The 27915-nt window shown below is 38.5% G+C and overlaps 2 protein-coding genes across 4 annotated transcripts; both read right to left on the bottom strand.

Moving 5' to 3' along the window:
- rab32b (RAB32b, member RAS oncogene family) lies at positions 1 to 5182 on the bottom strand. 2 transcript variants are annotated; one of them, XM_044167145.1, is made up of 3 exons: positions 3755 to 5182; positions 2391 to 2668; positions 1 to 642 (listed from the first exon to the last, which is right to left on the bottom strand). In XM_044167145.1, the coding sequence occupies exons 1-3, from the start codon at positions 3966 to 3968 to the stop codon at positions 478 to 480; spliced, it is 657 nt and encodes a 218-aa protein (XP_044023080.1). In that variant the 5' UTR covers positions 3969 to 5182; the 3' UTR covers positions 1 to 477. The 2 variants fall into 2 exon arrangements, with proteins under 2 accessions (XP_044023080.1, XP_044023081.1); XM_044167146.1 differs by having other exon boundaries at positions 1 to 573.
- Positions 5176 to 27915, bottom strand: grm1b (glutamate receptor, metabotropic 1b). 2 transcript variants are annotated; one of them, XM_044167143.1, is made up of 9 exons: positions 27554 to 27906; positions 25634 to 26461; positions 23331 to 23580; positions 17397 to 17632; positions 13706 to 13952; positions 11738 to 11906; positions 10925 to 11051; positions 7652 to 8579; positions 5176 to 6732 (listed from the first exon to the last, which is right to left on the bottom strand). In XM_044167143.1, the coding sequence occupies exons 2-9, from the start codon at positions 26346 to 26348 to the stop codon at positions 5883 to 5885; spliced, it is 3522 nt and encodes a 1173-aa protein (XP_044023078.1). In that variant the 5' UTR covers positions 26349 to 26461; positions 27554 to 27906; the 3' UTR covers positions 5176 to 5882. The 2 variants fall into 2 exon arrangements, with proteins under 2 accessions (XP_044023078.1, XP_044023079.1); XM_044167144.1 differs by having other exon boundaries at positions 6453 to 6697; positions 27554 to 27915.

Here is a 27915-nt window from a genome sequence, read left to right as displayed (position 1 = left end):
TAATGAGGAATATTTAACAGCTGCATATACAAAAATGTTTGAAGACATTTCTCTCTCTCTCTTGCTGTTTTTATTTGAGAAAATGGCAGTTGTGACTGTTTAACAGTTTCTGGCCTCTCATTATAGTAGGTCAATCACCAGCTAGTCTTGGTTGCACGGGGAGTGTCACAGACTTTTCCCAGCAAGATGTGTGTCATGCTGATCTCTTTATTAGCCTGACTGTATCAATGGATTATCAGAGAAATTAGCTCAGTCGTCTCCACAGAGGTGTTTATGAGGCAGCCCACACAGTCCACACATTATTGAGAAAACTGGCAAGGCGGAAATATGAATGTAAAGTTACTGACTATATGTAACACCGGCACACTGGCTTTCTGAAACAGCTTCTATGGGGTGGCTGTGGATTCATGACTTGGTATCAAAAACAGGTCTTGTTAGAGCATTTAACCAGTAGCTGCCGTTGTTTGGCTCTTTGCCTCAGAGCCGTGATCTCGAGCAGCACGATGACTGGCTCTGACTCTCCGCGGGATCCTGGCTCACTTTGATCTCGTCCCTGTGGTGCTCTTCATCGAACTGGCCGGTGTCACAGAGCATCATTTGTTTGACAAGGAAGGCACCTGCCTCATCAATATTTATATTGTCCTATAAATGGTGAGGTGGAATATGATTTAGAACATTGTGTATGCATCCGTTGAGTTAAGTGTTTGGCTGCAAGTTGTTCCTGCGTGTTAATATCTGAACATGTTTTATGAGCAGGCTATGTAGCTGCATAGTTCAAGTTCACACAAACAGTAAAGTATAGTATAACCTCATGCAATTCTAAGATCCACTGGTGGCTTTACTCAGGCAGAATGGAGCTTCAGCAATGCAAAATAAAATTTGTCAAATGCAAAAACCATCAAACAAGCAAATAAATACATAAATAATAAAATAAGTCAATCAATGGTTGAGCTATACCAAAGAAGAATGGTAAGAGAGTATAAAGTTAATATTATTAATAAAGCAGAGCCCTTTTACTAAGTGACAAAATACAGTATAGCTGACCAGCTTCCAGTTTCAGAATAGCCAAACAATAGTGTGACCTCACGCATACTTACATGTCTACTGTATAATTAATTCCTTACACATGTTACAGCAAGGATATGTAACTTGTGCTGAACAGCAGATACTGTGGCCACAAGTAACAAATATGGGATAACAGCAAAATTTGTCTCTGTCCACTGAAAACTATGGAAATTTGGTGATTTTTGATTTTTCAGATAAAATGAAGGATCAAGTGTTCCTTTATGGGCTGAGAAAATTCTCCTACTTCTTAAGGCTAAATTAACAATGAAAAACCCATTGATTTATCTGAAAAATGCATTGCAAAAAAGATTAAAAAAACAAGGGTTGTTTTTCTTAGCTAAAAACTTGTAAAGCTGACATTTTGAAGATACATGGTTTTCTCAGGGCAGCAGCGAAATGCTAAAAGATAGAATAACAGTTACACAGGTAGGGAAGGATCATAAAGTCAGAGAAGTGACTCAGTAATGTCAGTTATACAATAACATCTACCAAAAGTTTGCTAACATTAGCCATCATAAGCTACTGTTCATAGCAGACCAATTAAGACTGTAGAGACAAAACCTGTGAGGGTATTAAATTGAGCAAGGGTGCGTATTATTGCTTATGAATTTAACTTTTCACTTGTAAAAGAAAGAATGTGTTATTTAATCTTTTCAAGTTACATAGTCTCGCTTTAAATCATTAAGAAGAATGAAAAGAAAACATACCAAAGATCTTATACAGAGAAAGTTGTAATGAAATCTATCTCTTTGAATTAATTTTATTTATCTAATTATTGTATTTTATTTCTTTCAATGTTTATTTAGCACTTTTATACATTTTGTCTTTGAGTCTGATATTGTAGGTCTGCTTTTGTAATAACAAGTGTTAGGCCTAACTCTATGCATGGCCGGATTAACCTGTTACGATGCCCTGAGGCAAAAATTTGCTTTTGGCCCCCACGGGCATAAATTCATTAAGGATAGTCCACCAAGTAAATTAGTATAAATTTAAATACAGTAATGAAGGTTTAAAAATTAGATTTTGATTAAGTAATAATAAAGGACTTGCCTTGGTTAATATTGTACTTAAGTGGTGCAAATTCTCAGATAAATGTGCAATCAATCAAATTACAAAAGCCAAGTGATACGTTGTGAACTAGGGGCTTAGAACTTAAGGGGCCCCTATTGGTAAAAAAAGCACTGACAAAAAGGGAATATTTGGTTCTTCCTATCCCATTCAGGCTTAACTCAGACAATAATGCCGCTGAGAAATGTTTGCATGTTACTTAACTGCTACTGTAGACAGATTTTCTTCTCCCATAATAACTGAAATACCTCACACACCTTTGCAGAGGTCTCAAGCCAGCCCATGAATCTGTTGTCTTTACAGAAGCTGTCCAGAGAGGACACCAAGTTTCTGTCCCTTCCTGTCATGTCACATTTGTTGGCCAGCAAGACAGCAGGGACAGGACGTCCGCTGTCGAGACAGACTTTGCTATCAAGGTCCTGCTTCCACTCTGAGGCAGCCTTCAAGGTGGAGCTTTTTGTAATGTCAAAGACCACTACTGCTCCCATCGCCCCTTTGTAGTACACTCTGGACATCTTCTTAAACCTCTCCTGGCCTTGAGGGAAGAGAAAATAAATCTGTGTAATTTATGCTTCACCACAGCTTGTGCTCAAAACTGAAACCAAGAGTAAAGATTAATTCATTTTTCATAAATAGGCTGTTATTTTTTGACAAAAGCCTTTGTATTTGAATTTAACATTGGCCCAGACACACACAGTCAGTAATGCTACTGTTTGTTTATCATGTGTGACTTGAATTATCATATCAAATCAGACGTTATGTAACAAGTGAGAGACTAACAGCAATAATTTTTTTAAATAAAATGGTATGTTTCCATGGACACTGGTTAGGATTAAAATTAGATTTGAGAAAACATTGTGTAAAAAGGCTGCAGTTTTACTTGCTGCAGTTTCACTGGCACTGAAAGCACTCCAACATACTGTGAACTTATTCAACAGTTATAATCAAATCACAGCACGGTTTATTAGCGTTTAAAAGGAAATTGGCTGGCAATTGGCATAGCATTTATAAAGGTTGCTATGCCTCAATTATATGCCTTTATAGGCTAATTATTTTACCCCGAAATTAATTTTCATACTGTAGAACCTACATAATACGTAAAAATGCAGAAAGTGCACTCTGCCTTTGGATAATCCTCATGGAAAGCAATTGGGAAATATAATCGAACAACAAAATATTTTCGTTCAGATTTCTTATCCATTTTAAATAGTGTTTTTTCAGACAGTAAACACTCATGCGATCATGAAAATACCTTGGAAGATGCAAACAACTGCCAGATAACAAGTAAAAAAATAACGTTGGTGTTTCCCCCCCATATGGTTTACGCTGAGAAGCCTGTGTGAACGAATCACAGAGCGTATGGAGTGCTACACTAAAGTAGCTTTCACTCGATATAGTGATCTTGTTTTAGCTGTTGCCAGAGTGCAGTTACTGCAGTTTAGTTTTTAGCTTCGTATTGTAGTTATTGCAGATTTTCCATACTTTTTTCACAGAAATTGCACATTTCTTTGGCATAATCATTTTTTATATGGTAAAACAGATGCCACAACGTCTATATTGTTGAGTTTTGGCTTTGTAGAGCAGACAACTGCAGCAGAGACATCATAATCTTGACACTCACCTGCAATATCCCAAAGCTGCAATCTCACCACTGTCTTGGCGTCCCATTCAATTGTTTTTAGAGCAAAGTCAACTCCAATAGATGCTTTGTATCTTTCATCAAAGCGTTTATTAACATAACGCAAGACAATGCTGCTTTTCCCAACGCCTAGATCCCCAATGACTAAAACTTTAAACAACTTGTCTGTACATAATGTCACTGAAATTCCTGCCATGTTGTTGTCAAGAGGAGACAGGTAAAATCATCTTTTTTCCTAAATCACAGCAAAACTAGGTCTGCTTCACATCCAGTTTTACAAATATTAGCCCATAAATATATTGCAAAGCGTTTAAATAATCTACATTTACTGTAGATGTCCTAACCCTACTTGTTCCCTTTACGACTAGTTCTTAGTGTTCCTTTTTAAGATTTTCTTCCTTCACACCAAAGCCATAAATCTTTGACCTTTGATTGGAGTAGGCAAGGCCAAGACCATAGAGCCACCTAATGTTACACCATGAAAAACAGGAGACAAAAGCATAGAAAATACTTAATTTACTACAATCAAACAAGTGTCCTTTTAAATGTACTACAGTAAATATTTGTTTAAAATGGCAGACTTAATTTATACCACGTATATATCAGGCTGCAAATAGCTTATTCAGAATATTACGTATAACGCTAACAGTAGCACTTCATCACATTATACGGTTTTGATAGTCTTAATATTTAGGAAATTGATTGGTGTACACAACCAATCACACAATAGAAACATACACAACTAATGAGTTCTTTCTAATACTGTAATGCATATAGATATCATCTGAATACCAAAATATGATACACAATTCATACATTCACAAAACGTATGTATGTCATTTATCTTATACATAAATCTATACAATTATGAAATCAGATGTCTAATTATAAAAGATACAAATTTGAAACTATTTTAACTTGCATTTCACAACCATAGAAATGAGATAAATGTACAAAATAAAATAAAAATCTTAATGAAAATGTGGCACTTGAACTTGTCCTCTGCTACATTCGTGATACAGTCAGTGCACTTGCCTGGCAGTACTGTATCAGTCAAAAATTCACAGATAATTGTTTGTTCTTTTTACAACGAGAAATCAGGCTGACATGTCACCTTTTAAATTTCCTCAAATGGGGAACATTTTTATTCTGCTCTCCCAGCTTAAAGCAAAAGTTCGACATTACGGGAAATGCGCTTATTCCCTTTCTTGCCAAAAGTTAGATAAGAAGATTGATACCACTCTCATGTCTGTACACTAAATATGACACTACCGGGTCCAGTAGGTGGTTAGCATAGCTTAGCTTAGTATAAAGACTGGAAAGGTAATAAAATCTGCCTGCCAGCACTTCTAAAGCTTACTAATTTACACGTTATATCTTGTTTGTTTAATCCATACAAAATCCAAAGTGTAAAAATTACAATTTATGGATTGCCACCTTTGGACAGAGCCAGGCTTGCTGTTTCCCTGTTTCCAGTCTTTATGCTTTACCAAGCTAATGGCTGCTAGCTGTAGCTTTATATTTAGCAGATAGATGTTGGAGCGCAGTCAATCTTCTCATCAAACTCTCTTCAAGAATGTAAATAAGTGTATTTTCCAAAATGTCAAAATATTCTTTTAAACGTTCCTTCGTTTCCTGGTAAAGCACAAAACACATGATTTGTAACAGACAAAATGTTTTCTAAAAATATTGTTGACGAATTGGATTGTTTTGCATTACATGCAAACTATATTCACCATTAGGTAGCGTTGTTTAAAATCAGCAGACTCATCTGCTTGTTATGTCACCTATATTAATAAATGTACATACATAGACAATCTTTGTTGTTTGTCTCATAAGCACAAAATCAATCAATTTTATCCTAAAAGCTTATGTCAGCAAATACATGTTTGTAATAGGTACATTTTTTCACTATTGTAGACAACATCTAAAATAATTTTAAAATGTGGCGTTTTGTTGTTCACCCTTATTATGTAAAAGCTATCAAGTATAGAGTGAAAAATGACTTGTCGGTCCACAGAATGAGTTTTTCCTTATGTATCATCATATACAGCACAAGTCATTATGAACTATAAAATATAGTACAACTGGTAATATTTCATGTGCACCCTCACAGAGTTGAGGAGCTTTGCTTGAAGTCTCTGAGAATGACAGAGGCATATGTCACATTTGGAGGACTGCACAAAATCGACTCAGACACCGGCGAATTGGGAAAGGGGCTCACTGGAGGACCATCGCAATCTCGGAAAGGGGAGGGAGGCATCAGAGCCAGAGAGTCCTCCATGGCTAATTTGACCTCAGCCAAGTCCTCCTCGTCATGAATCTGGGCGTTGTTGTACATGTAGCCATGAAGAAGGCCAAACTGCTCATTCTCCATCTCCTCCTCCTCCCCTAAAGGGGAGGTAGGCTCCTCATCGAACGGGTCGAGGTACACAGGCAGGACCGGGTCCTGCTGGATGAGGTGGGCCTGGTGGTATACGGGCATGCCGCCGCTCACGGCTTCAGGCATGCTGATCATTTCATTAAGCTCAGGGATGTCACTGTTGAATTTACCAACCACCATCTCCTCCTGTAGGTGGTCCATGATGATGTGTTGGGTAATAATGCTATTTGGCTGCAGATGCTCAGGGGTATAGAGCTCCACCTCCTCGTCCACGTCTTTTATCAGACCACAGCCAGAAATTTGCCCGTGGGCCATCATAGGGGGAGTGGCGGGGGGATTGTATCTGACAGGGTCACTCTCGTCCTCCTCAGCCACATTGTACAAGGTCTTAGTGCTGAGGTTTGAGAACTCCAAGGCTCTGTTTTGGTAGGTATTAGTTAAGGGTTTGATGACAGCCATCTGATTGGAACCTGCTTCCTGTCTCTTCACATGTACTGACAGTCTGTGCCACATGTGATCCCCTTTTGGAGGATGTCTTGCACCTGGTTCAGACCATGACACAGACTTTCCATTAGAACTATGAACAAAATAAAGACGGCTGTTACTTCACAGGAACCCAGAAAAGTGGAGACAAAAACAGCATCTCTGGTTCATGTAAGAAAGAATTATTTTCACTGAGTCTAAAAAAAGGAAAAATATTTATCCAAAAAGTGTATTATATTGAATGTAATAGTCCAGGGTATCTGCAGGTCTTCAAAAATCTTAAAAACCATTGAATTCAGTTTCCTCAAAAAAAGGCCATAGAAGATATTAAAAAGGCTGCCATAGGTAGTAATGTTAGTTATTAACTTATAAACTAAAAGTGGGATTGTTGCGATCTATTGCAAGTCACCACTGCTAGCTACAGTAGCTAAGAAGCTCATCATCATCAAGACTTAAATTAATTTAAATGAATTAATCATTTTTTATTGGTTAATCTGTCCATCTATTTTATCCTGCTTATCTGGGTTCAGGTCGCATTAATTTAATTAATTATATCATGGGAATTATTGTTATATACTGCTGGAAGTACTAAAAAAGGGGATGTAATTATAAATAATTCTAGGCCATATTGTCCCTGCTGGTTTTCCATCATACTTTGGCCAGTATGACTGTACAAACGGGCATAAAAGTGAATTCTATGTGGTGTTAAAAAGGTCTCAAAAAGTTTTACATTTAATTTGGTGAACGCTGCAGAAACCCTGTATTCTGTATTTGTGATCCCACTTGTCATCCCTTAGCACACAGAGATGCTTGTTTTAATTTTACCATCAGTTCAAAGGTTAAAATGGCTGTGTGAATTGGGCACTGACCTATATCCGTCACACTTTACAACAGGTGTTCCTATGAAAGTGAATACAGTAAGACATCAGGTTCCCTCTGAGAGGGAATTACAGTAAAACCAGCATCCCTGAGGTGCCTCAGGAGCAGGACTCAGACTCAATTAATGAACCTACCTGCCGTTTCCAGTGTTCTTCTTCCTCTTGAACATGTTGAGCAGGCTGTTGCTTCGGCAGGCAATTTTGCCATCGCCGACGTGCATTCGCACAGCATCAGAGGTGGTGAATGCGCTGCGCACGTTTCGCTCTGGTTTGGCAATGATGATGTACATCTTTGGTGTGAACATACAGCCCAATGCTACAGTCACACTGAGGCTTACAGAGAAGGATGTGGTGATGATCTTGTAGTTACTGCCGAAGTAGATTGGCACAAACGCCAGCCAGATGATACATGTGGTGTACATGGTGAAGGCGATGTATTTGGCTTCGTTGAAATTTGCAGGAACGTTGCGGGTCTTGAAGGCATAATAAGTGCAGCTCATGATAAGCAAGCCGTTGTAGCCCAGAGGGGCCACAACACCCACGTTGCTGGTGTTGCAGATGAGGAAGACTTCTCTGATGCTGGGGTAGGATTTGATGGGTTCAGGAGGCTCCATGATGATGAGGGTAACCTCCAAGGTGAGCTGGACACTGATCAGGATGGAGGCAATGACCACTTGAGCCCAAGCACTCATGAACCTCGGTTTCCTGGTGCAAATCTTCTTCTTGCTGCCTGCCAGAATACGGGCAATGCGGTTCGTTTTGGTTACCAGGGCGGAGTAGCACATGGCAGCTGAGAGCCCGACAAGCAGCCTCTGGAGGTAGCAGGAGGCCACGGTGGGACGGGCGATGAGGGTGAAAGGACACAGATAGCCCAGGAAGATCCCTGCGAGGATGATGTAGCAGAGCTCCCGGCTGGAGGATTTGACCACAGGCGTGTCACGATACAAGACAAAGACTAAGGCAACGAATGATGTGACCAGGATGCCCAGGCAGGAGAAAACCACCTGGATAATGGACTCTGGATTGCTCCACTCCAGGTAGCGCAAGGGGATTGGCTCACAGCCTGAACAAGGGAAAAAACATGACAATATAAACACACAACAATCTACTAAAAGCAGCTCATAAAATGTTTATCATTTCAGCATCAGCTTGTGATTAGATTTCTGATGGTCATTTTGAGAAGAATGTAATGAAAAGTTTCAGATTTTTAAGGCTTTATTCTATGGACACATTCAAAATTAATCAAATGCATTTTAGCCTGAGAAAATACAGTAAGTCTCAAAGTAGGTTTTTAGCTCAACTATAAATAAACCCCTTTCTACTCAGCCATGGCCAGGCTGGGCTGCAGCCAGTGGAGGAGGGGGCCAATGCAGCAGGACAAAGTAAATCACTGAGTTTTTCTTGGATCCAAATAAGATCTCCTTTCTGCTTCATGTTGAGAACACACTTTAAATATCTAATTTATGTTGTATTATTTATTTTATTGTAAGACGGCAGGAGGGTTAGGGTTAGAAAACTACACAAGGATAATTTTTATGTCATCCCTTTGCTCCACATTTTCTCGTTTCTGTGTGTACATAAAGGTCTTGTGGTTAAAAAACAATGAAACAGCATGGAGGCAGGAGGATCCTTTTAAGTGTCTTGTCTTTGAACAGCACAGAAGGCCTTTGAAAGTGGGCCAGAAGAGTGGTAAGTGAAGTAGGGCTGCTGTCAGATAAAATGGTGAAGATGATGAATGGCTCTCAGGTGTCATGGGAAAGCAATGAAAATAGGACAGAACAGGTTTATGAAATAGCGCTGCAGAAATCTTAGCAGGACAAACTGTACAGAGTACAGGTGGGAGAAGGGGGGGGCGTAAAAGCTTGGATGAACTTAACTTTCTACAGAGTCTCTAATAAGACAAAAAAAAAATCTCCTCTTATCTCTGAAAGCATCAATCATGCAACAGAAACTCAGCCTGTGGCCACTGGAGCAACCTAAATTCATCTAAATTTAAATGTGAAAATTGCAGAACAGCAAAATCTTCTGTTCTAAACAGATAAGGCTTATTGTCTTAGAGAGAAATTTTGCAGTGAAATTAAATTTCGGTGATTTAAAGCAGTTAGACATTTTGAGAAAATACGTTTATTCACTTTCTTGCTGAGCGTTAGATGAGAAGATCGAAACCACCCTCATATCTGAAGCTACAGCCAGCAGCCGATTAGCTTAGCTCAGCATAAAGAAGGGAAACGGGGGAAGCAGGATCTGTACAAGATCTGTTAAATCTGCCTTCTAGCACCTCTAAAGTTTACCAATTAACATTCTATATTTCAAACTTTTACTTTTCTTTATGATAGATTATGTGCTGAACTATTTCTTGGCTAGGATCAAAGACTTCATGAAGTCTTGTCGTCATACGAGACTCCAGGAAGTTGCTGCTCCTGCTGGGCCTGAAAAGTGAAGCCAGTGCGGGAAGTGCCGTGAAACTGCATTCTTTCTAATGGCCAGCAGGGGGCGACTCCACTGGTTGCAAAAAGAAGTCTTATTTTATAGAAGTCTAAGAGAAAATTACCCTACTTCTCACTTGATTTATTACCTCAGTAAACACTTTCCTAATGAGTTTATGGTCTCAATCCCTAGTTTCAAGTCTTCTTCAATACAGCATGTGCAGGGTATGCTTTATGGCGTGATTACCTTGTGATTGACAAGTCGCTACCACCAAGATCTTTGACCCTTTCACAGTGTGTTTTCAGTTCGTTAAACTTAATAGTAACATTTTGGTCACATAAAAATGTCTTGTTCAGCATTTGGTTGTACTGAAAGACACTCTAAGGAGTCAGCTGTTCATTTTTTTCTGGTAAGTACATTTTGTTTTAAGCCTGTTTTTCGCTAGCCAGATTTTGCATCCCAATTAACGTTCACAGTTCACGGTTACATTCACAGTTAACTCGAGGCTTCAAAACGGTATTCCACAAACCAGTGGGTGACGTCACGGTGGCTACGTCCACTTCTTTTATAGAGTCTATGCTCCCAGCCAAGCAATAGTCTGACAAATAATCCCCTATAAAACCACAAATTGTTGTTTTTACACTTTGTTTTTTGTGCAGATTAAACAGACAAGTATAATGTGTTGATAAATAAATTAACTTGTACCTTGTACCTTAATTAGTGAGCTTTAGAGGTGCTGGATTTTGTTACCTTTGGACAGAGCCAGGCTAGCTGTTTCCCCCTGTTTCCAGTCTCTATGCTAAGCTAAGCTAACCGGCTGGTGGACGGATACGAGGGATAAGGACATAAGCATATTTCCCAAAATGCCAGACTACTCCTCCGAAGTAAAACCAGTCAACATCCTCTGCCAGCCCTTGTACAGTGTTCCAAGCAGGTGAGAGTTTACAGAAGTAGGTAAATAGAACGTAAGTACAAGCCCACCTTCCAGCTCATTGTCAGGCCACCAGCCCAGCTCACAGGCCTTGCATGTGAACTCATCCTGGACGTACTCATTGTCCTTACAGGCAGTGCAGATCCAGCAGCAGCTCACTTCTCCCTTCCTGATCACCTGGTCAACAAAACATGTAGAGATATGTAAAAATACTTTCTTACAAACATCTCTACCCTGAGTTTATTTCCATGTAAGAATTAGTCCCACTATCTGTAAATATTTAAATTTGTTTTTAACACAGTAAAACTAAAGAAAGAAAGGTGAACTAAACGGACAAAGATATGGAAATCATCAGAGTTGGCATTAGGTCTCACTACTTTAGTAAAATATAATTTAGAAGCAATTGGTGTAGTAACAGATTATATTAACAGAATTATTAACAAAAATGCAGGTACCACTTTCTAATTTATAAAGGGGAAATAAGTTGAAACTAATAGTTTTTTTCATTGGTTGATAAATCACTTACTAATGCCTTATAGATCAGTTACAAACCATTAATATAAATTTGAGTTGCCAGGTTGTAACATTTCTATTTCTAGAAAAGGGCTGCAGATGATCTGGACCAAAATCAATTAATTAACATCTTATTAATATTTACAGCTGCAGGCTTGATTACCCTTTATCAATGACAAATTAACATGTATAATTAGCAGACTTTATGGCTTATTAGAAAGTGACAAACCCATGAGCGTTTATTAATGGATTTCCAACATTTATAACTTAATTATTTCCAAATAGAAAGGTTAAACATCAGCCAATTAGTTTAAGAAGACCCCGATAGTATCTAAGGATTTGTCCCTTACCTTGATCTCTCCTTTGGAGCAGGGCTCACTGCAGACAGAGCGGACCATGTCACTGCGGTTCATCTGAATCATTTCTTCATCGAGACTGAGTATGCCCTTATGCCAGGAGCCAATGTTGATGTAGTCATAAACACCAGGCTCCACATGCTGGAAGTTCATAATCTCATACCTGATAGTGGATAGAAAGTGATGACTTAGAGGAAGACACGACACAAGAAGGTTTCACAGATGCTGAATCAATTCTTAAAGGGGAAATAATATGAGATTTACTGCCACTTAGCACAAAGAAAACAGCATATTTTATCAGCAGTGGGCCTGTCAGGTTCTTGATCAATACTAGTGACTCAGGGATTATTTCGCCAGGTGCTGATGTGTCTGGCTTTCATCTCTCTTATTCTCTGGTTTGCAATAAAAACTCCCCACTGGAATTTCAAGGCACTCCCAACTCAACCCCACCTGAAGATGCAATTTTAGCTGCTCACTGATCAAAGTGCTCAAAACAAGTGACTGATTTGGAGTAAAGAGGACTTTTTTACTTGATTTGCACTGGATATTCAAAACACATTCTGTAATTTTAGCAGTGTTAATAATGAGAGTTTTTAGTGTATATATCATTTAAGTGGCCAGACAATTGGTTTTCTCACTGCAGTAGGGGCATTATTCTGCACATGTAAATGTACTATGACTAACTGAAAGCAACCTTTAAAATGATTTAATTAAAATAATATAGTCAACAGACATTTACAATGTAAACATGTTTTTAGATGTAGCCCTAATTGTTCTCTAATCTCTCTAATAACTTTGTGCACATCAATTTTCCCTTTTTTTACAACTAGTCTGAAAAGTAGTGTTTCTTTTCCCTCTCTGGATGAAAGGTTAAAGCCTTTTTCACCTCTGACCACACCCAGCAGTGATGTCACAGTGTACTGACCCACCCTGGAGTACACTTGTACATCACTGCGGCAAGGTGAGAAGTTAAATCACTGGAGGTCAGCGAAAACAAGGTTTTCAGGGGGTGTTCAGTTGCACTTTTACTAAAACATGAAACATACTAAGCCCTTATTGAAATATATAAAGAAAATATTAAGGTACTTGAGTATTACCATTTTATGATACTTTATACTTCTACTCCACTACATTTCAGAGGGAAATATTGTACTTTTTTTCACTGCATTTATTTAACAGCTGTACTGTTACCAGTTACTATTCAGGTTAAGATGACCACATGAGAAGCTTATAAAATACAGTGCATTGTTAAAGATTAAACCAGTGGTTCCCAACCTTACAAAAATCAGTGTGCAATAAGTTGTTAGCAATTCCACCAAGGAGACATTTCCCCTCTAAACTTCTCACATGGTTTATTTTAAATTATTGTTTTATCCAATGTTTTACAAAAAAGTAAATATTAGAGAAAATGATATGAAAACAGATTTGTGTAGAAAAACTTTGTTTTTTCTTCTTTCTTCTCCCATTAATCATCTCACGGCCCCTCAGATTCATCTGGTGACCCTTTGGAGGTGCCCGCCCCCTAGGTTGGGAACCACTGGAGTAAACTAGCTAACTGTATATAAAGTAGTTAAAACTCCACCTCCACTAACTACAACAGTAAAATGCTGCTTGCATCAGTATTAGCAATCTAATAATGTCAGATATAACAATCATAGAGGAAATTTTTACAGCAGAGTGAATACTTTTACTTTTGATAATTTAAGTACATTTTACAGCAAATACTTCTGTACTTTTACTTAAGTAGGATTATAAATGCATGACTTTTACTCGTAACAGAGTATTTTTACATTGTTGTATTGGTACTTTTACTAAAGTAAATGATCTCAATACTCCTTCCACCATTGGTTGTAGGTCAATGCTGCTATAATTACAATAGTTAGAGTGAAAACACCTCTTATAAACCAAAGAATTTGAAGAATTACGTATAAGTATTTCTAGAAGAATGGAAGTGTTTTTTACCTCCCAGGTGAGTCGCCGTTCTCGTCAAACCATATGTCCTCTCCAGAAACACCTGTGAAGGACGTCTTGAGAAGAAAGTCCAGTAAGTGGCTGCCATCAACAGGCTTCATGTTGTCACAGAGTCCCACATGACCAGGGCAGAGGTGCGTGTACATGTCATGCAGCCCATGTGCCATGGCATAGATGGCATTGATGACGAAGCCCATCTTGCTATCTTGAACGTAGTTGTCCTCCAGACTTTCATAACCTGCCCACACATGAGAGAACGATAAGGATTCATCTTCAGGACAGTTTTGTTTTAAAGGAAAAGCCTTACAGGAGGTGCTTCATTGCTGCAAGCAGTAGCATGTTATGTGTTATGCTGTGAAAATCATTTCTAAATTTCAGGTGTAGTGTACAGGTGTGTCTAGCATGATGTAACATATTACAAAGGAGTGATAGGGTGCTCACCGATGCATTCTTGTAATTATTCTCTGAATACAGGCAGCAACCTATATGCCTCTTTGCCTCTGTGGGAGACAGCTTTAAAAGAACTGGAAGCTTCAGAAAATGGCTTCAAATAAACCTTGTTACCATGGCAAGACTATCCATTTCTACATTCATGAGTCAGGATTCAATTAAAGTTGGTCTAAAATACTGTGCCACTGAGATTGTGTCTCCTGAAGCAGAAAAATGAACCAACTATTCTCATGCATTTGGATCTGTTGGCTTCTGTTCGTGTCGCTTTTCCTCAGACAAACACGATGAGTGAATGAGACAAAAATGATTCACATTTGGATACAAACAGCGTGTGATGTTCAAACACACCCTATCAGTTCAGTGTAATGCAAGCTAGAAGCAGAGTAAGCAGGTTTTTCAGTTGCTTTGTGTTAAAGATGTCAACTTAGTGTTATTACAAAGAGTTACACCATGCATTCAATCCATTTTGGTAAAACTGTGGAGCAGGTACGTATGTTTGACAGATCCTGGAGTTAAAGATGATCATTTTTTTAATACCTTCCCTTCGTTAAGAGCAGCTTTCGAGCACAGACAACTCTTGTAAAATAGCACTTGTTAGCAACTGAACAACTATCTCCTGTAAATCTGTCTTTGTTTCTTTCTACCAAATAATAGTACTTGCATCTACTATCATCAATTTTGATAACAAAAGCAATTGTACCTCTCACTATGATTCATACATGTACATTTAGAGCATACTTAGATTTAGATATCACCTGAATCTGTTCCAAAATCCCTGTTTCATATTTTATGCAAAAGAAGTGAGTTGATGAGTTTGATGTAGCAACTGATAATGTAATATCTGATGGAAAATGACACACATACTGTATATAGCCTAACATTAGGTGGCCATTTTGACTATAGTTTAATATATTTTATTGATGATGAAATAACATTGTAATATGAACCCAAAACTTGATTACAGTGACTGAAACTCCATGATTAAGCAAGATTATTGATTCTATAGTCTTTATATGTTACTAATAGTAATTTTAAAAATAAGGGTAATTATTTACACAGCTCTCTTTGTTATCCAGCAACTTAGATTAGGAATTACCCTTTATTAGCACTTCTATAAATTATTAGGTGATAGTAATTTGATATAATAGGAAATAATAAATTGTCAGGTTTCTTTGTTTGTCTGTTGTCCATTTGCAGAATATCTAAAAACCTGTTTTTTAAATATATTTTTGGTGCAGAGACAAGATTGTGTGAATATGTTTTTGTGGTTTAACGAACTGCCTGATGGACCAAAGACAATTTTTTTAATTCTATTCCATTGTAATGGTTTTCTATCACAAATCTTTAGCTGATGCAGAATCAACTGCTGTTTTAAAAATCAAAATATTTTCTATTACATATTAAAATAACTTGTTTAAAGGATTGTGCAGGTTTGGCAGAGATATTCACTGTTTTCTAGTTACATAATTTGTCATTTACATTGTCAGTTGCTACATATGTCCTTTTCTCTGAACTCTGTGTAAAACCGGATTCACCCACTGCACCCAACAATATTTAAATTCGTGATACATGAGGCTGACAAGCTTTATGAGCATCATCCCTTGTTGGTGTGTTTCTTACTACTAGTGTTAAATTAAGTAATGATCGTTAAAAAGGACTGCTCGGAAACTGACTGCCTGCGCAAACAAACACATAAACAGTAAATTCAGCTGGGGTAACAGCTGGGTGAGCGTCCGATGGGAACTGCTGGTGATGACCTAGTTTAACAGCTCCTTGGCTTTGACGCTCGCCTCGCTCACTGAGCTGTGTGAGCTTCAGTCATGATGAAATGATGTCATGATGTCAGCATGCAAGCAGAGGACCTACTGCTGCACGTCGGGATTAGTCGGCTGCATGACAGCTGAACCTTCTCTGTCCAAATATGAATAAAACTAGAATACAATGGTTCTGAAAATACGTGTTATCTGTTACAACATGGCTTCACTAGTTCTGTGGCCACATGCAATTCAAGCCGGATCAGCCAGTTACCATCTCACTCAAATGTTATTGGGCTGTTTTATGCGACAGTCTTAAGGCCACAAAGGGTGTGTGAGCACAAAGTGAGAGCAGATCAGAATCAATTGTCGGGCTCTCACTGCAGTGTAAGAAAAAACAAATAAAAACATCCCAATAGCTTCATATATTAGAGGTTAACTGAGATTAATAGTACATTTCCAGAGAAAAAGCTATTAAGAACATAGACTGACTACTTAAATGATCACATCATGTGATAAAACCTTAATATCAGTCAACCTCTATGTATATTCCCAAAGTGAGGAGCATTATGGTTCAGAGGGATTCACTCACCGTCTTGGAGTTCTACATCAAAAAAATAAATAAAAATATAAATAATAAAATAAAAACAATAGAAGTGAAAGGACAGCATACAATAATTCTATCTCCACTTATGAGGCAAAAGTAAATACTCTATTAACTGCTATTATAATATGATGCTTTGTAGGAATGAATAAAAGCTTATGTGGTATGTACATAATAAAGAAGAGAGGCACTATTCTTGTAAATAATGAGCAAATACTGCAAAGAAAAAATGTTAAAACAACTGCAGAAAGTGAGGTGGAGTAGAAAAAACAAATTCACTTCAAGAACCTTGAGAGCTGTCAACTGAGAAGTAAAAATTTGCTGCATGCATTATTTTATATTTACGTTCATCAATAGGATTCATTTCATCAAATTATTTTAGAAATACTGGATGTTTGGGGAAATCGCAGCAAAAATCTTATCAACCTCATAAATTAAGATTGAAAACGTAAATATATATTCTGTAAAGATATTTTTTAAAGGAAATATGCATGAGCAGCATGTAAAAATATGTTTTGGAAACATGCTTGTTGAGCATTGTTTCGAGAACCAAGAACTTAGCTTAGCTGTTCCTTTCTAAAAGAAAAGGATTTAATTTACCTAGATCATCATCCTCTGTAAGGCCAAGTGTCACAGAAATGAACAATATGAAAAAAATGTTATTGGGCTGACTTAGAGAGAATTCGACCCTCTTGCAGTCTAATTCATTATTAAAGAATGTGTTCCAGTTTATGGGGCCTTTTGGCATCGTCCTCTGGGCATTGCACACATCAGAACAGTTCAAAAAGACAAGCTGATGTGCACGCTGGCGTAAAAATGTAAACCAGAAAAACAGCAGGAAACATCATAATTGCCTGATGAATTGTTTAGCTACCTGAGCAGTTTCGTGCATAGTTCATGTTCTCTTGCGGGTGTCCGGGAAGACGGCACTGAAACCGGTACTGCCAGAACTCTGGGAACCACGGGTTGCGGGTGTTGGTGCTGAGCCTGAGCTTCAGGAAGTACTCATCGAAGGAGGAGACCTCGTCAGACTGCAGCTTCACAGTGAGGCCGCCCACAGCCTCCTGTTCATATCCCTCTACCACCTCGACTCGGTCTGCCCAGCCATCACTGCAAAGAGGAACACACTGCAAATAGTACTGCTGGAGCTAGCCCCATGTGTGCCTCTCATGTATTAACATCACATTTGAGTCACAGAGCTAAGCATCTGTTTTTCTGAAAAAAAATAAATACCCAGTGACCTCTGAAAAACCCGGAAGGTCATTTACAATGCTTACCTCTTTTCTGAAGGAATTTCCAGAATTCTCAAAGACTTGTTGTTTTGCATTTTCTTTTTTCCTTGTCTTGTTTTGTTGTACTCGGTTTATTTTGTCACCTTGTACACTGTGTTCACTATGTGCTCTTGTGGGTTCACCATGTTCTGTGTTATGTTGTGCTGGCTTTATTTTGTGGACAACTGAAGCATGAAGAATATAGCTTCACTAACTATGTGTGTTTTATTATTAGTTGTAATTGTCTATATTGGTGTTACTTTCTATTATTTTATATTTTCATTCTAAAATAAAGTCTTTATATTTTTCTTGTGTCGTACATAACAAGCAAGAACACACATTTCTGACTACCTGGATAGGAAACAAGAGTCACAACTTGGGAAGCAGTAAGTGTTGTTAAACAACCTTTTGGGTTTTTCAGAGGTCACTGGGTTTATTTCTCTGAAAAACAGATGTTTAGCTCTGTGACTCAAATGTTACATACATGTGGGGCACAAACAGGGGTCTTGTAACTCAAAGATTACATGATTACATGCTCATGTATTGGCTGAGAGGTAACCAGTTAAATAGATAGAGAAAATAATATAGAAATGCATAGTTGTCAAGATTTTTGAGATACAAGATTTTCACTAAGATTTTAAACCTAACCCCAATTTTAACAGCTATTGAAGGTCAAATAACATAGCATCTTTTTGCTGCATACACATTCTAAAAATTGTATAACAAGTAACAAACAGTAGTCAGCATCTGGCAAAAGGAAAATTGTTATTTTACGATGCTGTTGAAACTCCAAAAGTCTGCGACAATGTCGCATTTGAAGCTACATGCAGCCTCACTAACTAGACTGAATTCTGCAGAAACCTTCTCCCTTTTGTTGCCCTGACTTTGTTTCCCTTTCAGCCTTCCTTCTCGCTGAGGGGCGGGGAGTGTTCACTGTACTTGCCGGAGGAGGCAAAAAATAGTCTCCAAGTCCACAGACACAATCACAAGTCCGGCGAGAATTCACAGATTAATACTGAAGCAGTACAATCTGCCCTGGAGAGAAACAAGCTCCCACCCTCCACACACACTCAGACTCTTAAGTGTGATTTTGTATCTCTGCTGGTCATAGTTTGTATTTATAGTTTACTTGCTCGGCTATTTGAAAGTCAATTCTGCATTGAATCCTCTCACACAAAAGATCATGCTGATGAGACAAATGCTTTTGTTTGACACTTCAGATTTGAATCACACTCAATAAAAAACCTCCCTTCATTTGAGTTGCAAATGCTGCTTTAGTATTTTTAAAGCAGCATTATGCAGAGTGGGATCAAATCCGTGATGCACATATGTGATACTGCACGAGTGAAGGAGGAGAACGAGGGATATGGAGAGTCCTTAAATAGCTATTGTTTCAAAGATGCAACAACACACTGAATATAATAAAACATTACAAATAATCAGGAGCTTATGAACAGAAAAACTATAAATACTGCAAAAAAAAGGCCAACAGTTGGGTTATACTAATATATATTTTTGCTGACTGACAGTTCAATCCAATATGAAAACGCCTGACAACATGAAAAATGCATTAGATGAAAAACTAATGGTCGCCAGACTATGACAATGCTCTTTGATGATCTCTCGACTTTTCATCTAGTGTCACTATGAGGTTGACATTTGTGTTTTTGAGTGAAATGGCTTGAAAGTGATAAGCTAAGATGGTGAACATGGCATTATACCTACTTATATATATATGGCATGACCCAACGCCACATACCACGTCAGTATGTTAGCATTGTCACAGTGACTATGTTAGCATGCTGATGACATTAGAATTTAGCTTAAAGCACCACTGTGAATAAGTGGAGAGTTCATTTGCAAAAACAGAAAATGCTATTCTTAAAAATGAATAAACCAAAACCAGTTTGATTGATATTCCCTGGAGTGCACAAAATAAAGATTTAAGAAAAGAAATAAAAATGGCGATATCTGTTTTTGCAAATGAACCCTTCAAGTACAGCCTCACAGAGCTGCTAGCATGGGTGTAGACTCTGTTGTTTCTAAATCATTTTGTGATTTAAAGGCATAGTTATCTCAGAGTTTTTCTGTTGAATATCTGTGTTGAGTAACACTGCGTTAAGAGACTTTTGAGATTCTCCTAAAACAGTTGGGTTTTGGTGTCAAAATGATGCTGTACAAATGCAGCTTCACAGGCTTTTTCACTCTGCAAAGACAGACATAAATCCAGGGCACAACAATGAAACTTTACATTCAAAACAGAATCATTTTAACTTACTGAATATTTCACAAAATGCAGTTCATCCACAGTACCAGTATAAATATCAGTTACCAGCCTTCAAAAACCCACATTTGGCGAAACCGAAGCCAATAGCATGTTTGTCTTGGCTGACCCTTCAAGAATGAGCTGACAATGGCTGTCCAGTGTGACAGTATCAACAGTACCTGGCCATCTGCTTCTCAGCATCACACTCCCCCCAGTCCAACACTCAGAGAGCCAAAAACCTACAGCTCTGACGTCAACACACGCATGTACTGTACAGATTTACAACACAGATCTGATATCACATATTCATGAATCATAAGATTTAGGGGAAGAAGGCATTATTGAAAGATATTATTGAAAGTACAAGTAGAGAGTATTTATGTAAATCTGAATTATGTTTTTATGAAATAATTCATCTTGGGGGAAGATATTTTCAAAGCAAAACAGATTAGGTGTCAAATGTTTGTCAAGCACAGGATCATAAAACTGATATATTCTTTCATCATTTCCAAAGCAATGGGAGTTTTGCTTGAGTGTGGATCAAATGAGTTGTCTGTTGTTTGAGACATGTGGGATCTGTGGTGTGAGAACGGCTATTTTCTTTCATCCTCCACACTGCAGAAGATGGATGGCTGATGACCAGCACCTCAGGCATTTTGATTGGCCCATTGCACAGGCCTGCATGTGTTCACTTACTGCATTGCTCTAAAAAGCATTTTCCTTTTTCAGTAGTCTCCTTGACCCAGAAACACACACACACACACACACACACACACACACACACACACACACACACACACACACACACACATCCTTGTACTTCTACCAATGTGAGGACCGTCATTGACATAATGCATTCCCTAGCCCCTTACCCTAACCTTAACCATCACAACTAAATGCCTAATGTTTACCCTTACCCAACCCCTAACCATAAACTAATTCTAACCTAACAATTAAAACCAGGTGTGAACCTTCAAACAGCCCTTTGAAGTTGTGAGGCCAAAATGTCCTCACTTTCCAAAAATGTCCTCACTCTGTAGGTAAAAAAAAACATCTTTTAGTCCTCACTATGTAGCAAGTACAAGTACAGACACACACACACACACACACACACACATACCCTCCTTATCTTCCGTGGAGACTTTAGCAGCGGAGCAAATTCAAGTGGAAGGGGTGAAAGCAAGTTTAGGCCTAAAAAAAACCCTTTTTTTTCAAGTACACATTTCATCATTTGGGTTGAGAAGAAGGGTTTTGACTCCTTCTCATCAGCCTTTATGAATAAAGCAGCCACACGTTAATGAACCGCTCTCGGTAAATTAACCATAGCGAGCTTTTATCATAGCTTCGTTTCAGGTGCTGCAACTACTCCTAACAGGACTTGAGGTGAGCTGAGACTCCACATAGAGGGAATGTCTGGTAAAAGTGCTGAAATGAGCTTTGATGTTCACTACTCCACATTCCCCAGCTTATGCTGGAGGTGCTGTCCCATATTAGCCCATCCTGCCTGTGATCTGACAGGGAAAGGGAGAGCTCGCTGCATGGATGCATTATTCATTACTGAGCCTGACTCAAAGCATCTTCTGTTTTCAGAGGAACTCTACTCCCAGTAGGAAAAAAGAATATTTCGGTTCCATATGAACTTTGTGTATACCTTGTGTATACCATCCATCCTGAGTGTAGCTGAATGTTATAACGTCGTATTATAATGTAGTTCAACATCAACGTGTTTTCTTCACAGAATTATGGTGTAATTTTTCTGGAAAATGTATCATTTATTTATCTCATGTTTTGATGTGTTTAAATTTTTATTATTATCATATATATTTTATCCTGACCTATTTATCTATTGTGCAATTGGTAAAGCTTTGAATTGCCACTTTATATGAAATTTGCCGTATAGATAAATTACCTTACCTTAATGAATATAATGTACAATTATACAATTAAACTATACAATTTAAAGCTCCAGAACAGCTACTAAACAGACCTTGTAGTAAGATTGCTTTGTCAACTTTTATTTTGTCAACTTTTATTTCCAAGGTCAAAAATGAACTTTCAATCCAAACTTTCAAGCCATTATGGTGGAGAAGTAATTTAAGAGTTCAGAAAAATGGAAATCACAACTCCATGTGCTGAGGAAGATGGTGTGATATGATTGAAAGCTCCAAAACAGCTGCTAAATGGACCTTGTGGTGAGATTGTTTGGTCAACTACATTTATCTTCATTATCACCACAAATGTCATCAGTAAATGTGGCACAAATATGTGCAGTTATGAGAAAAATTTGACAGTTTTGAATTTCGTGTTTCTTACTGAAACACCTGATCATTATTGTGTTGACTTTTTTTCTTTTTTCCCTTAAAACCTTTTAAAAACCCTCTGGAAACTTTAAAAAACAACAGCACTAAGAGAAAGAATTATTTTCAACATTCTGAAAAAAAGTCTTGTTTGAAAATGTGTGTACTTTTGATCCAAAAAAACATGACGGACAAACCTAAAAGGGAAAACAATCTCTAACAAATACAATACAAATAACAGAAAATAGAATATTTCAGTTCCATGTGAACTTTGTGTATACCATCCAGAGTGTAGTTGATTATTATAACAAGGAATTCAATGTCTGTATTTCCCTCACAGAATCATTTTTCTGGATAATAATGAATATAATGTACAATTATGCAAATATACAAGACAATCCAAAGCTCCAGAACAGCTACTAAATGAATCTTGTGGGCAAATTGTTTTGTCAAATGTTATTTCCAAGGTCAAGAATGAACTTTCAATCTCATCTTTTTTAAAAATGGATGAAAAGTCCTTAAAGTGCTCAGAAAATGGACAACAACAATCTTATTTTTATGTTGCATGTTATTAGTAAATAATTTATTTCTCAATCTCCACTATTAAGAGATTGAAAGAATGAATTTTCAACCTCAACTATTAAGCCAACATGGATGAGAAGTCCTTAAAGTGATTAGAAAAATTAAAATTTAACCATTTACAATTCCATAACAACTGGACAACCTCTCTGCTGAGGAAGATACATGATACATTTGAAAGCTCTATAACAGCTACTAAATGGACCTGGTGAGCTTGCTTTAGCTTGCCTGATTGTCATTGTGTTGACTGAGTTTCATGGCCACTGACATTTTCTAAAAAGCACTAAAAGAAAGAATTCTTTTCATCATTCTTGTTTGAAAACTTGTGTGCTTTCTAAAACAAAAACATGATGGACAAGGCAAAAACTCCTGTGGGAAAACAATCTCCAACAAACCTGCCAATTAGGAGGAACTCTCCAGCTACTCCGAGCCGCCTCATGGCCATGAGCAGCCCTCGGACTGTCATGCCTTCACAGAAGCAGACAACAACTCGGGCTTTAGGCAGACGCTCCCGCAGCTTCCTCAGCAGCCTGTCAAAGTGCTTCTCCCCGGCGTTGCTGTAGATCTTGTCAGAGTGGGCGATGCAGAGGCCGTCCTGTGAGGCGAGCTCTTTGAACACTTCCATCCCACTCTCCCCGTAGTTACCTGAGAAAGACGAGAGGACAAGAGTTTCATTCACAGGAGCTAAAGGAAAGAATGAATGGGTTTTGATTCACAGCTTCGCTCTGTATTCAGTATTCGAGATTGTTATGTCGCACGTGGTCTTTTTTTTAAAAAAAACAAAAATTATTCAGGAACTGTTTGCTGAGAAAAAGCATCTCTTCCTTTAGTATTTAAGCGGTCTGTTACATCCCCAGACTTCTTTTTATGGAATCAAGAGCAGAACAACTAGAGCAACCAGGGTGAAGGTGACCTCAGCAGCAGTATCTGAGGACGAGGGGAGCACTTGTTACTTTTAGGTTACACCATCAATAATAAACCCAAGAAATTATTTAAACTCTTTGAAGGCTATCTGTCTGCTTCTAAGATTTCTGATATGTGTGGCCTTCATTCATTTTATTGCCAAAATGACATCTAGAGCTTCATCTCAGTAAACAAAGAAGGCTTGCCAGGTTTTGATTGGATTTTTATCAGCTTATCACAAACTTGTCTCAAATTCAGTGAAAATACAGAAGAGATTGCAGCAGCTGCTTTATTGGTATTTCAGGTATGCATATCACATTTTGCCCTTGCTCAACACTGTGGGTGGAATCTTAATTATTATAACCTGTATTATAATTGATATGCTTTTACACGCTTATAGAATGTAGTTTTCCACATATCATCTGATAATGTTATATAAGATTTGTTGAGAAGTAATGCAAAAGTGGCGGTGACGCTGCAGTGTCAGTCAGCCTGAACTGATCATTCAATTCAAAATAGAACAACATCTTTTTATGCAGATCAAATGCAGGTTGCACCTAGGGCTGGAACTAGTGATTATTGGTTATTATTTTCTTGATTAAGTGATTCATTGTTTTGTCTTTACAATGTCAGAAAATAGAAAAAGATGTCCATCACAATTTCCCACAACTCAAGGTAACATCTTCAGATTGCTTGCTTTGTCCAACCAACAGTCTACAACCCAAACCTTTCTTTAGTTCACTATCATGCAAAACCGGAAAAAGTAGCAAATCTTCACATTTGAGAAGCTGAAAACTACTCAAAACTACTAAAATTACTCAGATATTTGATTATCAAAATAGTTCCCAGTTAATTTTCTGTTGATCGACTAATCAATCGATCAACTAATTGTTTCAGCTCTAGTTGCAACAGCAGCTGACACCTGCAAATTAACACTGCTGATGGCAATACTGAAGAAGAAAAGAAAAGTCTGTATCTTCATGGACTTCATGATGCATAAAAACCCTACATTCTCCCCAAAAACCAGAGTTCACAAAAGAGCATAAAGAACACCATTTTCTCTTTCCTCCTCTATAATTGTTGTCTATTTATACTAATATCATGTAAATGAGCCTCACAAAAGAGCCCACAACTGTCTGCAGCCACCTGCTGTTAGAACAGCAGTCTACATATGGCATTCACAAGATTAAACAACAGTTACAATATTGCAGCAAAATACAACATTGATTAAATCAGTGCTAAGCTAGTAGAGATGGTTAAGAGCCCCCGCCTCTGTGCTACGATGTGTTCCTAAGATGGACCTTCTTTCTTGTGTCTTCTTTAATTTCCTGTTTGCCCTCCTGTTGCCTCAACATGAAGGAAAAACACTGCGAAGACTGTTGATTTGTTAAAGGGGAACTCCACTGATTGTTCAGTTTACTTGTCACGAGGAGTCCTGCCAGGCCTGTGAAAACATTTGTTTAATGTCTTCTGTGGTTCTGGAGGGAGCTTTCAACGATGTCATAGTGACGTCAACAGGGTTATCTAGGCTTGAGACTTAATATTTATAACGGAAAGCCTGTGTTATAGGGAGGGTCTAATGATAATGTCTAATGCTATTGAGTTGCATTATGGGAGATGTAGGATCCAGTGTTTTTGGAGCTTGATCCATACTAGGGACTAAAGGTTAGATTATCTCTCCTTCAATTTTAATAAATATCTTTTTTAATCTGTCTCTTATGAGTCCCCCTCTCTTATGAGTATGTAAGTGCATACTAAATCACTAGAGTGCCCATTTAAGAGAAATGTGTCTTACCCTCTGTGTGCACTGCAGACACATAGGTCCAGTTGTATCGTTTGACGATGTCCAAGAGGGCCCGGGCCTGAAGAGTGTCTGAGGGCACGACCCTGAGGAAGTACTTAAATAATGTCTTGTCACTGAGGTCAATACTGGTTGCAGAATAGGCAATCTGCGGGATGTTGAACAGCTGCAGAAGGTTTTGAACTTGAATTGCAACTGAGCTCGAGCCGGGCCCAATGACCCCTGCGATGGGCTTCTTGGTTGGTGGCGGCTGACTGGAAGGTGCCCCTTCGATGCACCACCTGGAGCCGTCCTTTTCGTCCCGAATGGAGATGAGAGAGTCTCGTATGAACTCGATGCTCTGTTCCAGAGCCACTGAGGAATGCCAGCAGGAGTCCCTGATCTCACAGCCCAGGGTGATGTTGGGTAACAGGTTTGGGTCTGAGTTAATACGATCCAAGGCATGGAACATGGCCTCCACTCTTTGGATGCCGTACTGTTCACGGACTTCTCCGCATTTCCTCTCTGCCACCTTCTCAGCTGATGGTTGGTGGTGAACAGAGAAGAGGGCACCGATTATAATATCCCCGTCCATCCTTGCCACCAAGCGAGAGGCAGAACTCGGCACCACTGACCTCTCATACTTGCCTTTAGACAACACAAATGCCTCAAACAGTAAAACTGGCAAGTACAAAATGCTTATGGCAGTCAGGTAAATCATATTCGACATTGTGCCACAGGTGCTGAATATAGAATCATGTCCACTTGGCCACAATGGAGGTCCATCAATCCACTTTTGGATAAAACGGGAATTAACCCAGCTTCTCCTTCAGTGTTGTCACCCTGAAAATGAGACATGGAGCATTAATTCCTGTTTTTCACACATGTAACTATAGTTTAAATGATTAGTTGATTAATCAAGTAGTTATCTGTAACAATTTTCATAATCGATTGAGTCATTTTTTAAGAATAAATATAAAATATTCTCTGGTCCAGCTTCTCAAATGTGAAGATTTTATTATTTTCTATGATAGTAGTCTTCTATAATAGTAAACTGAATATCTTTGTGTTTTGGACTGTTGGTTGGACAAAACAAGTCATCTGAATGCGTCACATTCAAGTCTGGGAATTGATGGGCATTTTTTCACTATCCTCTGACATTTTACTGGCAACACGATTAATCGAATAATCGAGAAATGGAAATAATCGTTAGTTGCAGCCCTTCATGTAACACTCATTTGACTTATCTAGCTGTTGTTTCATTGGGACAATCCCATCAAAAACTCTAAAAATGTTGCAAGACATAATACCTCCCTCATCTTCTATCACAAATCATGCAAAGGAGTGTGAAAACACATGTAAAAGTTGCATCAAAAGCATGCAAAATGACTTATTGGACTGACCCCTTATTGGAGTCCTGTATGCAATGACCTACAGGGTGGAACCTGAAACAGTTGATATCAGCAGTGATCATATATGACAAGCTTTAAGGACACTAAATGCTATATATGAGAGATAAAAAGTCTATGATGGGGAAACCTTTTGAGTTTCAGCACCACGGACAGCTGCTTTAGTTGAGGCTCTCTCAGCTGATTTCGTTCGTTCAAGCTCATCTTTTTCAACCTGCGACTGTTTCTTCAACTTTTGCCCCCGAAAGCATCACATGAAGACGCTGGGTTGTGCTCTATTTGAATCCTCTTTTTACCGTCTGACAGCTGACTCTAGCTCTTCAGTCGCAGCTCCACAACCGGTGTCATTTACAGGACAACATTTTCAACATCGTCACCTACGTGCACATGCATCCCAATTAAAAGGTGAAGCTTAATTAATAGAGCAGACTGATTATTCGAGTATGTTAAGGAAACGATCATATATTAAGTGGGGAGTCAGTGTCTGCAAAGCACCATGTCTAATAACTGGCATTACTTTACCTACCTGCACCAGGCAGTTCGGGGTATAGCGGGTCTGTGTCTCTTCTGAAGCAGCCAGACTGGACTCTTCTGCCGAGAAAACACTGTGGGACTGACTCTCTCTCTGTGTGTCTCCCTCTCTCTCTCTTTCTCTCTGCACCGATCATGAGGTGCCCCCTTCTTCTCCTCTTCCTCACTGCATCTTGTAAGCGGGTCACACTCACTGCAGTGCCCCTGATTTGAAGCCACAATTCGTACACGTCAGGAGTATGTTTCACACAATGTAACGTCGATTAATGGCATCTTTAAAGAGAGAATCTTCAAGTGCACGAGGGGGGAAATGTAGGCATTTGAAGAAAGATGGTAACCTAAAAAGCCAAGATAACT

Source organism: Siniperca chuatsi, linkage group LG15 (genome assembly GCF_020085105.1).
Source record: "Siniperca chuatsi isolate FFG_IHB_CAS linkage group LG15, ASM2008510v1, whole genome shotgun sequence".
Classification (NCBI taxonomy): domain Eukaryota; kingdom Metazoa; phylum Chordata; class Actinopteri; order Centrarchiformes; family Sinipercidae; genus Siniperca; species Siniperca chuatsi.
This window is presented reverse-complemented; position numbering and strand designations above follow the sequence as displayed.

Coding starts and splice junctions, on each gene's coding strand:
- grm1b (XM_044167143.1), bottom strand. CDS start 26,348: ATGTCGAATATGATTTACCTGACTGCCATAAGCATTTTGTACTTGCCA. Junction 11,907..13,705: donor AACGGCGACTCACCTGGGAG/GTAAAAAACACT, acceptor ATCCACTATCAG/GTATGAGATTATGAACTTCC. Junction 6,733..7,651: donor AAGAACACTGGAAACGGCAG/GTAGGTTCATTA, acceptor TTTTGTTCATAG/TTCTAATGGAAAGTCTGTGT.
- rab32b (XM_044167145.1), bottom strand. CDS start 3,968: ATGGCAGGAATTTCAGTGACATTATGTACAGACAAGTTGTTTAAAGTT. Junction 2,669..3,754: donor GCAGCTTTGGGATATTGCAG/GTGAGTGTCAAG, acceptor TCTTCCCTCAAG/GCCAGGAGAGGTTTAAGAAG. Junction 643..2,390: donor GGCTTGAGACCTCTGCAAAG/GTGTGTGAGGTA, acceptor CACCATTTATAG/GACAATATAAATATTGATGA.